The sequence below is a fragment of the Sinocyclocheilus anshuiensis genome, unplaced genomic scaffold (genome assembly GCF_001515605.1).
Source record: "Sinocyclocheilus anshuiensis isolate Anshui unplaced genomic scaffold, SAMN03320099.WGS_v1.1 scaffold1059, whole genome shotgun sequence".
Classification (NCBI taxonomy): domain Eukaryota; kingdom Metazoa; phylum Chordata; class Actinopteri; order Cypriniformes; family Cyprinidae; genus Sinocyclocheilus; species Sinocyclocheilus anshuiensis.
Window position 1 is genome coordinate 121,793 of NW_015547703.1, and position 751 is coordinate 122,543.

The window sequence follows — 751 nt, forward strand, 5'->3', positions numbered from 1 at the left end:
GGCTGTAAGACACACTCCGTCAGAAACACATGTGTGATCACAGAAGCGTGAGGAGCGGCGGAGCGTTACCTGATGTACAGATAGAGCGGCTCAAAGGACTCGCGGCGTGACGCCTGCTCGATGTATCCGGAGCCTCTGCCTCGGAGGAACACACGAGCGCCGGTCTCAGACTGAATGTGCTGCAGGTACGAGCCAGACGGCCCCTCCACACACTCTCTCACGTTAAAGGACGGCTGCGACTGCTCCAGGCCTACAAATATCTTAGTGTGCACAAAACTCTGCAACCAACAAGACGCCACAGTCATTCACTCCGCCTCCAAACACGTCATCAAAGCTGACAGCCTGACGCCTAGCGCTGGGGCTTCTGGGTAAAGATCGGGCGGAGCGGCACGCGTGTCGCCATCTGAAAGCAGACGCGCTGCAGGGTGAATGTGATCTAAACTACAGCGGGGCATGCGTGTGTGTGTTAGTGTGTGTGTGTCTGTGTGTATGAGTGAGTGTGAGTGTGTGTGTGCGTGCCTGTGTGTGTGTGCGTGCCTGTGTGTGTGTGTGTGCCTGCCTGAGTGTGTGTGTGTGTGTGCCTGTGTGTGTGTGCGCGTGTGTGCCTGTGTGAGTGTGCCTGTGTGAGTGTGTGCCTGTGTGAGTGTGTGCCTGTGTGTGCCTGTGTGAGTCTGTGTGAGTGTGTGTGCCTGTGTGAGTGAGTGTGTGTGTGTGTGTGTGTGTGTGTGTGCGTGTGTGTGTGTGTGTGTGT

The 751-nt window shown here is 56.5% G+C and overlaps 1 protein-coding gene across 2 annotated transcripts in view; it reads right to left on the reverse strand.

Moving 5' to 3' along the window:
- Window positions 1–751, reverse strand: part of LOC107703940 (UPF0469 protein KIAA0907 homolog) — a 14,737-nt gene that overhangs the window by 3,577 nt on the left and 10,409 nt on the right. Inside the window, exon 7 of one of the 2 annotated variants that reach the window (XM_016506752.1) lies at window positions 55–278. In XM_016506752.1, the coding sequence (XP_016362238.1) occupies window positions 66–278 (213 nt within the window). In that variant the 3' untranslated portion in view covers window positions 55–65. Of the gene's footprint in view, window positions 1–54; window positions 404–751 lie in introns of those variants that run through there. The other variant, XM_016506753.1, reaches the window with a different exon arrangement.